Source organism: Entamoeba invadens (assembly GCF_000330505.1).
Source record: "Entamoeba invadens IP1 unplaced genomic scaffold scaff_1105074725243, whole genome shotgun sequence".
NCBI lineage: Eukaryota > Evosea > Mastigamoebida > Endamoebidae > Entamoeba > Entamoeba invadens.
Genome location: NW_004443511.1, coordinates 9,647 through 21,396, shown reverse-complemented (window position 1 = coordinate 21,396; position 11,750 = coordinate 9,647). Strand labels below are relative to the sequence as shown.

The window sequence follows — 11,750 nt, the reverse complement described above, 5'->3', positions numbered from 1 at the left end:
ATAATTTAATACATTTTCATAAATTATCTATTAATATTAAATATAGTTTCGGCATTTTATACGAAAATAATGCAACACATTCAATCGAATCATAAAATAATTATAATAATAAATACAATAAACTATTCTTAAAAATAACAATGAAATGCTATTAAAAATGCCGAATTAATAATAAAGTGGTTTATTAAAAAATGGAACCTAAATTGAAGCTATCAATAAACTAAACAAGAACTAATAACAATCCACTGTTTTCTTTTTAAAATTTTCCAATTAAAGCAAAGAAAAACGAAATTTTTAAAAAAGGTTATAGAACTAAAAATACCCACATGAGTGAACAAACTTTGTCCTTTAAGGTCTGTATCATTGGGAACGAAAAGGTCGGGAAAACGAGTCTAGTCAAGCGTCTGTTGTTTGACACATACAGTGAACCTGTTGAAGCATTTGAAGACATTGCTGTTTGTTATTAGTCATTTATTATATACTTTTAATGTTTTAAAGTTATATATATTACTCTGAAACTTGAAATGTTTGGGTTTGGCTGTTTATTTGTTATTTTATTTTTAAATAAGGGTTTTAGAGCTTTTGAATTTGGAGGAAAAGTATCATTCTTCTTTTAAATTATCAAGAATTAGTTGTGTTATAATCGACTTTATTGAACTTGGTGTGGACACAATTAAATAACATGAACTGAAGTTACAATTAAATTAATTAAAACTTCATATATACAATTTCAACATGTTGAATGTTGCTCTCTATGCTTATATGTTGCATATAGAGTATATTTAGAGTATCACTTACTATATATGTATTCAATAATCATAGTGACATACAAAGATTATTGTATTAACGGAATTATTAATGTAAACATATGACCGATAAACGCACTTGAAGGATATAACTTGATGATAATAATATATACCACCCACAAACCCCAACTTCAACCCAAGTACTCCACACCCCAAAATCAAAGTAAAGTTTTCAATTAATTAAAGACAAATAGAAATGATATTAACAGGCAAAATAACTCGATACGATGATGATAACTAACACAACAGGTCAGTAAAAAAGTGACATATATGGGGAAGGAAGTGACATTAATCTTTTACGATCCTTTAGACAATGGGATGTCCACGACTGCGTCGTTTTATAATGAAGCGCACCTCTTGGTCGCCGTCTTTTCTCTGAACACAAAAGACTCCCTTGAGAACTGCAAATATTGGTTGTCGTACGGTGAGCGCTACATCACACGAAAGTACTTGAAAGTGCTTGTCGGGCTTGAAGCTGATTGTACCGATCGATTGTATAAGAAGGAAGACGGAGAAGCACAAGGCAACGCAATGATGTGCAAATACTTTGAAGTGTCTGCAAAGACTGGAGATGGGGCTAAAGAGTTCATGGATGGCATTCTTAACATGCTCTTTGTCGAAAATCACCTCATCGGCACACAAAGCGAAAAACCCAAAAAGGATGGGAAAAAGGGAAAGTGCTTGTTACTCTAACCCGTGTTTTGTCAGTGATTTGGAAAGTTTTGTCATTTTTGTGAGGAAAAGTAAAGTTTATTTTTATAGAATATTTTTGTGTAATTACTCGGATCAAAAATTATTAACTTCTTTTTTAATATTTTGTGGTTAAAATAATAATTGTGTTAAAAAATTGGATTGTTATTTATATAAAAATTAATAATTAAAAATTAACTTGTTGTTTTAATTTTTTTTTGTTAATTCATTATTAATTATATAATTAATATAATTAATAACCAATAATAATAAATTATATCATAACATAATTTATAAAATTATTATTATGTTATAAATATTAATTGTAACAGTTATTAAAATAATTAATGGTATTTTAATTAAAAATATACAAGAACCTAAATTAAAAATACAGGCAGTGAAGTGAAGGTATAAATTTTCAATTGAATACTAAATAAAAGGGTTTTCTTATTTCAAAAAAATTTATTTTGATTGGCTAAAACAGTCATTCTCAATAAAACCCTTATTTAACAAGCCGAATTTGTTCTTTTTATTATATTAAACATTGACATTTTGATTATCTTGTTACCATTTTGTTTGTTTGAAAATAATATTTTATAGTTTTTTTAACCATTTAAAAACTATAGAAAAACAACAATCACACATAAACCAAGAAGCGAATAAACCAATAAAAAAACATCACTTAACTAAACTTGGCAACAAGTTTAACTCCATAAATCCAGCTTCATCACAATCAAATAAATGATAAGTGTGTTTGTTTTTGCAAGCTCGCCCAATAGCCACACTCACAACTTACTATTAATTAAAGATTTTAAAGATGATGAAATAAAATTTAATATTTGAATATTTATGTAATAAGTGGCTAAATAATGACAAAATAACAATAACAAACGTGTAAAATGACACCGTTAAATGTTTGGTCTTTGTTTTCTTTTTTAACAAGAGTTAATGCTTGGTGTTTGCCTATTTTTCTTCTTTCGACTTCAATTTATTTTTTAAGTTCGTTCAATTTTATTTTTCAACTTATTTTTTCAGCAAAGTCGAATTTAAAAATAATCTAAAAATGGGTCTAAATTTTTTCAAAATATTTTTTTAGTTTTATTGACCAAAAATTTAAACCCGAAAAAACAGTTAAAATATGACGTAAAATTGTTCGATTATTCTCAAAACCCTTTTATTTTGTATTCAATTGAAAATTTATACCTTCACTTCACTGCCTGTACAAATATTATTAATTTGTTATAAATTAATTATATATGTTAACATATTTTTATTTTATCATAAAATTGCTATAAATAATAATATATAGAAAATTAATAATATAAAATAGTATATATATATTAATTAAGATTATTAGTTATTTATAAGTATTTCAAAATTCAAACTAATAATTCAAAAACTATAAATTGTTTGATTGGATTTTAAAAGTTCAAAATTGTGCATCTTTTTGAATATATATTTATAAAAAAACCCTTTTTTTTGACAGAATAATGTTAGAAGTGTTATGTGTTAATTTACTGTATTATATAAATATAATACAGTGTACTATTAAATTGTATTCAAATACAATTTATCGCAATTGTAAAAGATTATGTTCTTGATTTTTCCAAATAGAGAATTGATTTCAAAAAAATGAACAAAATTCAAAAGGCAATTTTATAAGTTGAGGTATTAATTAAACCAAATTACTTTAATTGTATGAGAAATTATCAAATAAACCAAATAAACCAATTAATTAATTATTGAATAATAATAAAAAAACTCTCAATCGGCAAAAATCACCAATTTTTATTCAACCATTTTACAAAATTTAAATTGCTGTTTACCTTCCAAATTATAATTATTAATAAAAAAAATTAAAATGAACCATACGCATAACTGAAGTAATTTGGTTAGAGATTTTAGTTTCTTTATGTCAGTTTTTGGAAGTTCACAATTCAAAGAAAAGTTTCCAACGAAACAAAGAAAAATCCTAAAATTGCACCTTTTAATTTCCACTGCAAAATTTTAAACCAAGACGATGGGGAACACACACTCCAAGCATATTCAGTCGAAATCAAATGAGTCGGTTTTGTTGTGTGTCAACCATGTCACAGAAATCCTGCCGACCATATTCTTAACCTCAAGACACTCTGCTGAGGACGAGTTAACTTACAAACAAAATGACATCTCTGCCGTTCTTTCATTGACTACAAATAACGCGAAGTATCCTACAGACGTTCAAACAAAGCACTGCCACGTTCAAGACAGTTTCTTCTTCTTATTAGATCAGACTTTAGACGAGTCTTTAGAATGGATAGATACAATGGTTTCAAGTGGGAAGAAGGTGTTGGTCCACTGCGAAGTTGGGATGTCCCGCTCTGCTTCGGTGGTCTTAGCTTATTTGATGAAACACAACACGTGGAACTTCAAGACGGCGTTTCTCTATATCAAGCAGAAGAGACCAATTGTATTCCCAAATCCAGGGTTTATCATTCAGTTGTACCAATACCAACTCAAAATGGGTATTAAAGACTCAAACGAAAATTCTTTGTTCGTCAAAGAGTTGATTTTACAGGCAAACGCTCTCTTCCAAGATGTCCCTGTTAGACAACTTTGGAACGCTTTCTTGTCAAACGGATGTTGTTATGAAAAGGCAATTAAAGACCAAAGAAGGTTATTGGCTAATTATGCGGGAAGTTCTTAAACACTTCTTAATATGAAATGTATCATTTACATATCGAAAGACACTTGTATTCATCTAAGTCATTGTTCATGTCTATTACATATGTTAGTAACTATATTTATTGTTTAAATTTATTATAACTATTAGTTGTCTCCTTTGGGGTTTCTTTTGTTCAAAAAGAGTTTTATTTTTAATAAGTAATAATTTGTTTTTTAGTAAAATCAATAAATTAATGTTTATAATTATATTTATTATAATTTAAAGTATAATAAATAATTATATTATATTAAAAATTTATTATATTTCAATCTATTTTTTTACAATAAAATTATAACATTTTTTTATGTTAAATTTTGTTTTAAGGTAATGTTTCAAATTATTCATTCTGGCTTAGTTATTGAAGACAGTTATTTCACTCACAGCACCTGACAGATGATGGTAATGAACAACTAAATACCAAAAAGTTATGATAAATTTTATCGGAATAATTATAATCAATAATTGGTAAAAATATAATCGTGTTTGTCCGATATATATAAACACCTTTTACAAAAATGTCTTTATCAATCAAAACTACACCTTCTATTTTATATGAGCTAACACTTATAAACTTCATAAAGAACACCATATATTTCATCAACTTATTTTGTTTTAAAATAACGATATTAAACATTAAAAATTTCAAATGTTTAATTAAAAATAACACGAAAATGTTATATCAAGTGCATAATTCAACAATACGTGTAAATCGAGGTATTTGTAAAGTAATTTGTTTCTGTACAAACACCTCACTGTATAAATAAGAATAAACAACATATGTTATTTGTAATTGGTACAAAGTGGTTAAGAAGTGATTTGATTCAAACAAAAAAAACAAATTTCTATTCTAATAAATCGGATTGATAAATCTCAATACAAAAAATACTGGAAGAGCATGGAATCATCTTTTTAAGATGATATATTTAAAAAAACATGGGATATTATTTCCATAATTGTTAACCAATTTTCGGTCTTAGCCGCTTTTTTCAAAACTTCTGATACACATCACTTGAATAAATAATAAATAGTAAGACACTTATATTATAATAAAGCAACGCCTCAGTCTTCTGATTAATTGCAAAACAAGCAACAGAGCACTTATCATCGAAAATATGAAAAACAAATAACAATATTAAAAAACTCAGAAACTTTCAAATAACAAAAATGGCTGGTTTAACCCAACAACTCGACTTCGCTCCAACAAACGGAATTTACAACTTAACAAATTTGCGGACTCACTTCATGAAAGGGGGGTGTCTGTCCCAACCGTCCCTTCGAACACTTATCAAGACAACTACTACTCTATTCACCAAAGAGACTAACCTCCTTGAGATCTCACGACCTTCCGTTGTGTTTGGTGATTTGCATGGACAGTACTTCGACCTTCTTTCACAGCTCGATGACTTGTTTGTTCTTATTATTTATATAGCAATACCTCCTAACAACTGTTCTCTTCACATAAATAGAAGTCTTTTAATAACCTTTGGACTTCATTTCTGGTTCAAAAAGTCGAATAAGTATTTAAACTCTATTTATAGAATATTTATAATAAATTATACTATACTAAATAGAAATTGTCCAAAATCCTTTGGGCAATATTTTTTCTCCAAAAATAACAAATCGTTCGCGCCAGCTATCAAAACAAGTTCATAAAGTGAACAATTTATCGATTTTGGAAGTGAATTGACTTGAAGAGCGAAGTTCACAGAGACACACAATTTGATCTTTCTGGGGGATTACGTTGATCGAGGCACATTCTCATGTGAAGTGATGATCACGTTGTTGTGCCTCAAAGCCAATTATCCAAAGCGAGTTTTCCTGTTACGGGGGAATCACGAAAGTCGGCAAATGACTGAGTCGTATGGCTTCAAAGCTGAATGTGCGTGGAAGTACTCTGATAGTATCTACGACTTATTTATAAGTCTATTTCAGGCCCTTCCAATAGCCGCAAAGTTACATACGAACTTTGGAGACTTCTTCTTGTGTCACGGCGGCTTATCGCCTTCTATGAAGTACGTTGGAGACATCAATGGGGTCAATCGATTTGTGGAGCCCGTGCAGAACACTTTGCTGTTTGATTTGTTATGGGCGGACCCAATTAGTGACGAGAAGACTAGCCAAGACGGGTGGAATTTAATTGAGTATGAGAGAAACACTGAGCGGCGGTGTTCAGTGTATTTTGGGTATAAAGCCGTTGACTCCTTTTTCAACGAGAACTGTATAGAACTTCTTATTCGGGCGCACCAATGCGTCAAAAATGGGATCAAAGGACTTTACTTTGGGGATTATGGACTTGCTTCCCCACTGGGGTACACCGTCTTTAGTGCCACAAATTACAATTGTAATCAAGGAGCAGCTTTAATTATCGAAGAGACCGGGTTGAAGGTAAGAAGATATAGTGAGTCGACTTTGAAGTATATGTATGACCCTGTTCTTATTAACGGCGTGCTCTTAGGCACACTAGTGATTATTAAGAACTGTGAGAACCTTCTGTTGGATATCATAGAATCTACTTTGATATATGGAGAAGACGAGGAATTGAACCAAAAAAGGACACAAGTGGTTAAACACGATGATGAAATGCTATTGGTTGATACTTCGAAAGTTCATAAAAAAGAAGAAAAAGAAGAGAACAACGGGTGGGGTGATCTCGAGAGTGAAGAAAAAGAGAGAAACATCCTCAAAATGCGTAAACTCCGAAAAACAAAGAAAAACTCGAATAAGGCGAAAGTCATTAAAGTCGAAAAAAGTCCCGAAAAGGTCGAACACGACGAGGAAGACGGATTTACAGTCAGCTTTGTCGGCGACAAAGGCGAAAATGAGAAGACAAGGGAAGAAAGTACAAAGGCACTTAAGAAACGCATTTCGTCGAGTTGTAAAGACACGCGGGACGTTCTCTTAAACATCGAAGAAAGTGGGACTTTATCAAATTCCGTCGCTACAGAGAACCCAACTCAACGTTTGTTTCTTTTTATTCAAATAGAAATGATGTTCAAAATTTAGAAGTAGACTTGAAAAGAATTAGAGAGGAAATTAGACCACTGAGCTTGGCAGAACTCAGAGAAGAGTGGAAGGCGATGAATAAAAAAAGTCAGAAAAAAATATAAAAAATGTGGCAGGTGAAAGACTGCCAATTATATCGGATTGTTCAGATGAGTAAAAAATTTAGTCTTTTTTTTATGGGTTTGGCTTTTGGAGTGAATGATTTGTGAAGTTTGAAAATGTATAATTTTGGTAATTTTGAAACCATATTTTATAGTTTATTTTTTGGTAATAATTGGTTTAATTAATAGTTTAAAATATCATTTAAATGTAATTTTATTTTAACAGTGTTTTGTTATTTATTAATAGTAATAAAAAATTAATGTAAAAATAAAGTTAAAAATTAAGTAGAGTTATGTTAGTTAAATAGACTAGTTATTTTCAAACTTTGTTTTATTAAAAAAATAGAAATATAACCGAACTAAAATAATTAATAAATGACTAAAATAACCATTTTTTAAAAAGGTTTTTTAATAACTTTTTCTGGTAAAAGTATTTTTAAATAGTTCTTTTTATTAATAACTATATTATTATTATAAATTATAATTATTATAATTATTTATTTACTTTACACTATTTAAATACAAACAAAAAATGGTTACAAAAATGTTATTTAAGTATAGTTATATAATATTATAATTTTAACAAAAAATACCAGTAAATTATTTTAATAATAAAAAACAATTTAAATTTTATTTTTGCAAAAATTCGAATCATACGAATATCATTATTTAATTATTTGATTATTATAATGAAAATATTTTTTTTAATTAATATATTAAATAATAATATATTATTAATAATGCTTTAATTTTTATATTTAGAACTACAATTGAAATGCAGTTATTGATTGTTTTTTTAAAAAAAAATCAACTTGTATTTATTTTTTCAGCCTTTAATTATAAATTAACAGCGATTTATATTATAGCAAACAAAATAGCCATCTTTCCATTAAAATACCAAAAATAATTGTGACAAACAAAGACAATCATTTTATTCAAACAAAAAAATGCCAATTTTTATCTTACAATTTGCATTTTAAATTTTTTGGTATATAAATTATAGAATGATTAACAAATTTAATGTATAAAAATTTTTAAAGTATATTATTATAATAAATGCCGAAACAATACTTTCAGTAGAGAATTATATGTACCCCTTTAAACTTATTTCTTGTTTTCATTTTTTAGGGCGCCAATTTATTTAACATTTCAAAACAATCATAGTTATCAAAAGTAATTTAAAATTAGCGTTGTTTGATTCTTTCGCTCTTAAAGTATGAATCTACAAATATCACAATTTACTTATGAGTGTATTCATTATATCAACCATATTATTTTTCTGGGTTGGTCAATCCAAATTGATATGGTGTGGTATCGATTCATCTTTAGCATGCTACGAGTCTCTTCCGAATAACCAAATTTGTGATAATGAACATTTTAGAGTCAAAGATGATGATATATATGTTGAAAATTCTTTCACGAAGATAACCTGTTTATTAACAAACAGTTTAAGTGTTGAATTTATTTCTCAGCCTCAAGAATTAATTACAACCTTTGATAAAGTTGATTTAGTCTTAAAGTATAGGAAAACAGTTGGGCATTATTTCAAAGTAAACAGTTCGGTTTTTTATTTTGAAAATAATGCATTTGTTGAGACAAAACACACAACAACAATTTCCTCTTCAAATGTCACCAAAGGAGCAAGCCAAGTCACGTGCAATGGATATGTCCATAACAATTGTGTTTCTTGTTTTGATAGTGCTTCAAGCAAACATTGTTCAAAATGTGAACCCGATTATTATATGAACAAAATAGGAGATGTTATTACATGCGCAATTGGAGGTGGAAATATGTATTGTGATCATAACCAACAACTTGATGAAAATTTGTTGTGTTGTCCATTTAATTGTAAAACGGCATATTGTGGTGAAATGCGTGGTTCATGTTATGAATGTGAAGAAGGCTTCTTTTTTAGATATGAAATGTGTAATGCATGCATCGAAGGTTGCAGCGAATGTGAAAGTTTTTATATTTGTAAAGTTTGTAAACAAGGTTATTTGCTCACGAGTGATTCCACTTGTAAAACGTGTAATGAAATTTATCCACATTGTATATCGTGCACTGAAACGTATTGCTATAGTTGTGTAGCTGGATATTATAATGATGGAGGGACTTGTTATGTTTGCCCCAGCGAATGTAAACAATGCTCACAATATAGCAAAGAGTGTTTATCGTGTGCAATAAATTACGTTTTTTTACCTTCTCCTCTTGTTGGGTGTGAGTCTTGTATTTCTTTTGACTCATATTGCAAAACATGTGATTCTAGTTTTCTTAGAAGGTGTTATGAGTGCCAAATTGGGTATTATCCTTCTCTAACTACTTACAAATGTACTAAATGTTCTCTGACTTGTGAATCGAATGGGTGTAACACGTATACGGGAGTATGTCAGACATGTGCTGACAATTACACTATAATCACAAATTCAAATACGGCGTGTGAGTTATGTACATCTTATGATTCCAATTGCGAAACATGTTCAAAAACAACAAGAAAATGCAACAAATGTAAAGCTGGTTATTACCCACAAATTGTGTATCCTTATAAATGTATTTTATGTGACATTACATGCAATGGTCAATGTGATGCAACAACAGGATATTGTACCTCGTGTATTCCCGATTACGTCTTGACACTCAACAGAAATTCACTCAAATGTGAGTCGTGTCAAATATTTGAACCAAATTGCAAATCATGTGCTTTTAATGGAGAGAGAAAGTGTCTAACTTGTGTCAATAAATACAGACCCGCAAGTAACGGGACTTGCATCAAATGTGATTCAACCTGTTTGGACAACTGTGATGGAACAAGTGGAATTTGTACCAAATGTGTGAGTGGCTATGTTCCTTATAACCCAACACAAACAACTTGTCAAGAATGCACCGATTTTGATCAAATGTGCATACACTGTGCAACAAACAACACACGAATATGTAATGAATGTAAATTACCTTTTTATCCATCACAATCAGGACAAAATATTGGACAATGTATTGAATGCGACTCAACATGTGCCGATTGTGACACCACAAATGGTAACTGTAAAAAGTGTTCAACAGCAAATTGGGTTGTCACAGAACCGATATCAATACGATGTGAGATGTGTTCCACCTTTGATTCGAATTGTGTGACGTGTTCTGTTGACTCAAGTCGTGTTTGTACAACATGTAAAAGCGGTCTTCGTCCAAACACAACAAGTGGGAAGTGTGTTGGGTGTGGGTTGCACTGTGCATCTGGTGCATGCAACCCAACGAGTGGGATTTGCAACCAGTGTGATACAAATTACGTGTTTCAAAGCACAAAGACTGACCAATGCGAGAGCTGTTCGACATTTGACGCCAACTGCATCACATGCGCATCAGACTCAACAAGGAAGTGCAGTGTCTGCAAGGCGGGGTATTACCCGAAGACATCTGGCGACTACAAGTGCCAGAGCTGTGATGCAACATGTGGTGGAAAGTGTGACACAACAACTGGAGTGTGTGCTGAGTGCACAAGTGGGTATGTGCCAACATTACCAATCACAAACAAATGTGTCACGTGCAACACTTTTGACATTAATTGTGTTGATTGTGTTAGTGATAAGAGAGAGTGTGCAACTGTGTAAGTGGGATGTATCCAAACACAAATGGGACATGCATTGATTGTGACGCAAGTTGTAATAAACAGTGCAACACATCAACTGGTGTCTGCACAGGCTGTACAACAAACAACGTTTTCACTGACCCGCCAGGCAAAGTGTGTGTTGCGTGCAAATCATTTGACACAAACTGCATCACCTGTGCCTCAGATAACACGCGGCGATGTTACCAGTGCGAAGACACGTATTACCCGGGCAGTGATGGTGTTTGTGTCAGATGTGCATCTGGGTGTGCGATGTGCAGCCCAATCACCGGTGTGTGCTCAAAGTGTGTTGCCCAATACGTCCCGAGTGCAAGCGACACCAAGTTGTGTCAGTCGTGTGAATCATTTGATTCGAACTGTTTGCAGTGTGCAAGTACATTTACGCGAACATGCACAACATGCAAAACGGAAGCGATGTATCCACAAGGCGGCAAGTGTGTGCCATGCGATTCGCCATGCAATGGAAAGTGCGACCCAACCAACGGGAATTGTCGAAGTTGTTTGTCTGGATATGTGTTGACAAGTCCTGTTTCAAAAGTGTGTGAGAGCTGCCAGACATTCGACAGTCACTGCCAAGCAAACTCGTGTGCGTCAAATGGAAGCCGCATATGCACAAATTGTACGGCTGGCTACTTCCCACAAAGTGATGGGAGATGTGGAGTGTGTGATACAACATGTGGTGGGAAGTGTAACACAGTGAGTGGGGTGTGCACTGGCTGTTCATCCAACCACGTCTACAACCCAAGCAACACAAAGACGTGCAGAGTGTGCACCTTGCTTGATGCAAAGTGCTCGACTTGCGACAGCAACTTTGGGAGTGAGAG

The 11,750-nt window shown here is 31.5% G+C and overlaps 3 protein-coding genes across 3 annotated transcripts; all 3 read left to right on the top strand.

Moving 5' to 3' along the window:
• Positions 1-326: 326 nt before the first annotated feature.
• On the top strand, positions 327-1,499 carry EIN_205430 (hypothetical protein; the record flags this gene model as incomplete). The annotated part of the gene is made up of 2 exons (XM_004258339.1): positions 327-455; positions 1,056-1,499. The coding sequence occupies 2 exons, from the start codon at positions 327-329 to the stop codon at positions 1,497-1,499; spliced, it is 573 nt and encodes a 190-aa protein (XP_004258387.1).
• Positions 1,500-3,516: 2,017 nt separating this feature from the next.
• On the top strand, positions 3,517-4,182 carry EIN_205420 (dual specificity protein phosphatase, putative; the record flags this gene model as incomplete). The annotated part of the gene is made up of 1 exon (XM_004258338.1): positions 3,517-4,182. One exon carries the CDS (start codon positions 3,517-3,519, stop codon positions 4,180-4,182), a length of 666 nt encoding a protein of 221 aa, XP_004258386.1.
• Positions 4,183-5,364: 1,182 nt separating this feature from the next.
• On the top strand, positions 5,365-7,307 carry EIN_205410 (serine/threonine protein phosphatase 2B catalytic subunit, putative; the record flags this gene model as incomplete). The annotated part of the gene is made up of 3 exons (XM_004258337.1): positions 5,365-5,606; positions 5,895-7,159; positions 7,204-7,307. 3 exons carry the CDS (start codon positions 5,365-5,367, stop codon positions 7,305-7,307), a joined length of 1,611 nt encoding a protein of 536 aa, XP_004258385.1.
• Positions 7,308-11,750: the final 4,443 nt, after the last annotated feature.